Source organism: Morone saxatilis, unplaced genomic scaffold, assembly GCF_004916995.1.
Source record: "Morone saxatilis isolate NCDOM2014 unplaced genomic scaffold, NCSU_SB_2.0 Contig8, whole genome shotgun sequence".
Taxonomy (NCBI): domain Eukaryota; kingdom Metazoa; phylum Chordata; class Actinopteri; family Moronidae; genus Morone; species Morone saxatilis.
The window spans coordinates 16,647,685-16,651,979 of record NW_023340257.1 but is presented as its reverse complement, the minus strand read 5'-3'; the positions used below and the strand labels follow the sequence as shown (position 1 = coordinate 16,651,979).

The 4,295-nt window shown below is 46.4% G+C and overlaps 1 protein-coding gene across 1 annotated transcript in view; it reads left to right on the top strand.

Annotated features, from left to right (window-relative positions):
* The first annotated feature begins 311 nt into the window (after nucleotides 1-311).
* The window catches only part of itpkcb (inositol-trisphosphate 3-kinase Cb), a 15,010-nt gene continuing 11,026 nt past the window's right edge, over nucleotides 312-4,295 (top strand). Inside the window, exon 1 of the mRNA XM_035679876.1 lies at nucleotides 312-1,613. Within this exon, the coding sequence (XP_035535769.1) occupies nucleotides 465-1,613 (1,149 nt within the window). The 5' untranslated portion in view covers nucleotides 312-464. The remainder of the gene's footprint in view (nucleotides 1,614-4,295) is intronic.

Sequence of the window (4,295 nt, the reverse complement as noted above, 5' to 3'; positions counted from 1 at the left end):
TTTTCCAGCAAATGTGTGTGATGGGAACTTTTGACAGTTTGCAGGTGCCTAGTGTGTTTGGAAAGGACAATTTGAATGGCGTGAAGTATATTTCTTTTTTAATAATATATATACATATACATATATACATATATACACACATATATATACATATATACACACATATATATATACATATATATATATACACACACATATATATATATACATATCAGTGTGATTAATGCACTAGGGAGTGTAATGTAATATTAGGACATTGTTCGTGCAGCTAATGTGTTTACTAATTTATGAATCATCTGATTGTTCTCACAGATCCCAGCATGGAGCAATGTATGACTTCCCAGGCCTAATGAATGGATGGTGTGACTAATGGATTTCTGTGAACTGTAGGAGTCACCATAAGTGGTTTCAACCAGCTAACTGAGGGTGTGTCTGGGTCACTGGTTACTACTACGGCATGCGGGATGGGCCAAACTCGCTCGGATCTATCGCACACCGCCACCACGCCAGGCAGAGAGAAGTGGAAAGCAGGCGAGGCAGCCCGGCGACTCCGTATCCGCAGATTCAGGAGCGGGGAGAAGCGACGGAGTGAGCGGATAATCAGGAATCCGATGAAAAACAAAGTGCTGTCGTGTTTGGGAAGGAGAAAGCGAGACTCGAGTCAGACTGAGGCGGATTTAAGTTGCGGAAACGAAGCGGGAGATCCAGCGACGCGCCGCGATCACAGAGTAGGAAAGTTGCCGAGGGACGAGGCAGCGTCGGCGGTCGGAGAACAGCGAGCATCCCCGGGTTGTTTCCAGACACCGCCCGGCCCAGATGGTAGCACCCAGGCTGTCAAACACGGTGTGAACCGAGAGGCAGCGGCCGGTCCGTCCGATGCGTCAGGTTTGGAAACGCGGGCCGGTGAAGTCAGCAGTGCGGGAGGCGAGGAGCCGAAACCCGGGCGAGAGGACAATGCCTCGGACCCCCCGGCGAGGGCCATGGAAGATCAGCCACTGGGGGGAAACAACCGCGTTGTGTCTGGGGTCGGGCAATTAACTGGGGGTGGTGTGAGTGCAGCCCCGCTGCTCACCTCTGACCCGGACACCAAGCGGACTTTGTCCGGCTCGGATCAACCTTTGGATAGTGGACTGTGCGTGGCGGACCACACTGAGCCCGAAATGACTAAAACTGACTGTAGTGCTGTTTCATGTCCGCCCAAAGCGACCGGGGACCCAGACATCTGCTGTCCGGTTGAACCAGAGCAGCCTCAGGCCCCTCAGGGGACCCCAGGAGGCCAAAGTTACCCAGGAACCATACCGACACTCATCATAACAAGAGACCCCAGTCCGACCCGCTCTGTGGGGACACCGGCTCTGCCCACCGCCCGGACGGAGCTCAACGCCGGCTCGTGTCTGGACCCTCACCCGGATGATGAGTCTCCCTGCTCGGACAGCGGCTGCGGAGGGTCCCCTGCTCTGATGCGCTCCCCCAGGAAGCTGTCCAACTCTTCCTCCATCGGCCTGTCCTCCGCCTCGTCCTTCGAGGAGTCCGAGGACGACTTCACTGGGAGCGACATCGAGTCCAGTCTGTCTCCGGCCCGGTCCCTGTGCAGCCCGGACGACGGTACAGGGGTGAGTTCAACAACACTGGACAATGACACGAAGTGTTTTATTCACATGTATGAGCTCTCGCTGCTTTGGCTACCAGAAAATTACAAATATTGTGCAACTGGCCATCATGGCAGACATACAGTAAGTGGAGGAGGCACATTCCTCTGAACTGAATCAGGTGCAAAATTACTCCACAGCTGCAGAAGAGTTGGTTTGAGTTAAACAATGGACCAGAGGGGATGTAAACACACACAAATCCCTGCTCACACACACTGTTAGACGCACTGCACGCATGCCGGTCAACAACCCTGTCACAGCTTCTGCCACAGACACTTCCAGTTCACACCCGTGTATTTACATATCTACTGTTATACAGCTGTTGTGCACTAAGACAGTCACTATCTGTCCATGTAGAGGCTATTCAGACTGTCAGACGGTCAGAGAAACGTTTTGTGGTAGTTAATTACCACGATATGATGATCCTCAAGGTGCTGTTGTGCCAATTACATGAGTAAGACCCCCGTCAGTCAGGGGGTTTTCTGCACGAGTGTTTGTCTCCGGTGGGGGATCTTTTGTTTGTTTTATATGACAAAAAAAGATGTGTGGTTAAAAAGCCTTTGGACTCGCACCACCCTGATAATGAAACACGACGATAACAAATTTAAATCAAAGATGAGGAAACTGGCTCTTATCTCCAGCCCCCTCCTCTGTGTCCCGCTGGCTCATGATCACGTGGCTCTGATGAGCTCAACCGGAGGGCCATTTAAATCCCATTAAATCCCATTTAAACCTGTCTGATTGCATGTTTGAATTATTTGTCATCCCATTATAGCTGCCACTTCACAATTCAGACAAATAAACTCCACGTCTGAGCAATCTAGAAGTTAGTTCACTGTCCCCCCGAGGCTTACGTTTTTCCTCTCCTCCAGACATGAGATGCAGTTTAAAGTTTCCAAGTAGGAAGTCATGATGTTCCCCCCCCCCTGAGTCAGGAGGCTTTGATGCTCTGTTGACTAGAAATACCTGGAATGAGACTTAGTCTTAAAAACAGGATGTCTCCACTGGAGTGTTTCAGTATCTCCAATTCTACTCAGCAGCATGTGAATCTTCAGGCCACGTCACCCACTGTTAAAAGACCATGAACTGTCAGCGTGACCAAAACTTAGAAACCTGGCAGAAAGTTGTACTCATACATATATTTTTAATAATCCAGCCGCAGTTGTTTTTCCACAGCAGACAGTTCACCCTCGTCTGGTATTTGATTTAGTTTTTCCAGAGAAAGATGTTACACACAGTGAAGAATGGGGCCACCTCGAGCTTCCACTTTAACTAAATGTCTGCTTTATTTTCATTGAGACAGTTTAATCAACCTCACTGTGAATGTGTCAGCAATACTGTAACAGCAAATGTTTTCGACTGCTGCCTCTCGGCCCGGATGCTCAGACAGTAAAAACAACAATGAAAACAAACAACGTGTGAAATCGTATCAAGAGAAAGCTGGTAAAACATAAATGTATCCACAGAAATGTAGTAATAAGCACAGCAAACACACACAAGCTCAACTTCAGTGTCCTAATATGTCATTTTAATCCGTGTAGATCAAACATAAATGAAAATAGTTAAATATAACTCTTATACAGTCAGGTTGTCTATATAAAACACCCATCTTCTGCCCTCAACCAGTTGAAACTTACATATTTTGACCATTATTGATTAATCTGCCAATATATTTTGACTATAAAAGTAAAAAAGTCAGAAAATAGTAAAATAAAAACAGCCATTTAAATTTAAAACTAGAGAATACCTCATGCACAGCAGTGTTTCTCTGCTGGGTGCCAGCTGCTGCAGAGCAAACCAAAGTAAACAAGACAACAGAAATATATTTGCATGTTGCTTCATCAGCAGTATGATGAACCGCTGTTGTTTATAAAGCAATAAAATGAATATATTTTTGTTGTCTAAAACACAAAGTGATTCAGTTTAAAATTTGATTTTAAAAAACCGAAAAGAAGCAAATGATTGAAACATGATTGATTATCAGACGGTTGCTGAATATTCTTTCTATCTATCAATTAATCGGCTGGTAGTTTGAGCTCTACAGTAATATGGTTTTAGTGGGAAAGCTCTATTCAATTAACGATGCATTTATTTTTCCCCCACTTCGGTTGCTTCAGAGGGCATGTGGATTTCCGACGTTTAAGTTTTTAAATACAATTAATGGATGAATGAAGAGCAATCCAACCCCCAGAACAGCAGTCTAAATGTCTCTCCAAGGTCCGTCTTCTTCGGTCACATCTGTCCACACAGCGAACATAACGATGTCCACCAGCTACAGTGACGATGATTTGAATCAGCAGGTCAGTGGACGCTGTCATTTCCTGGCTATTACACTGACAGCCAGGAAATGAGCAACCTGAGGAGTTGCACTTGAGCTGTTGTAACAAACAGGATGACGCTGCCCTGTGGGTTTTTTTTTTTTTTGTGATCAGTGTGTTTTGGTCCTCTCGTAGTTGAGTGAAAGCCCCCGTTGTTAGGATGCGTGCTTGCTGCCGTCGTGATGTCAGCTCCCAGTCAAACCAGGTACATATTGTCCTCCCGGTGACGTGAGCACACACTTGCTCAAACATGCATACTCAGAAACACACACACACACACACACACATACACACATACACACACACATACACACACATACACACACAC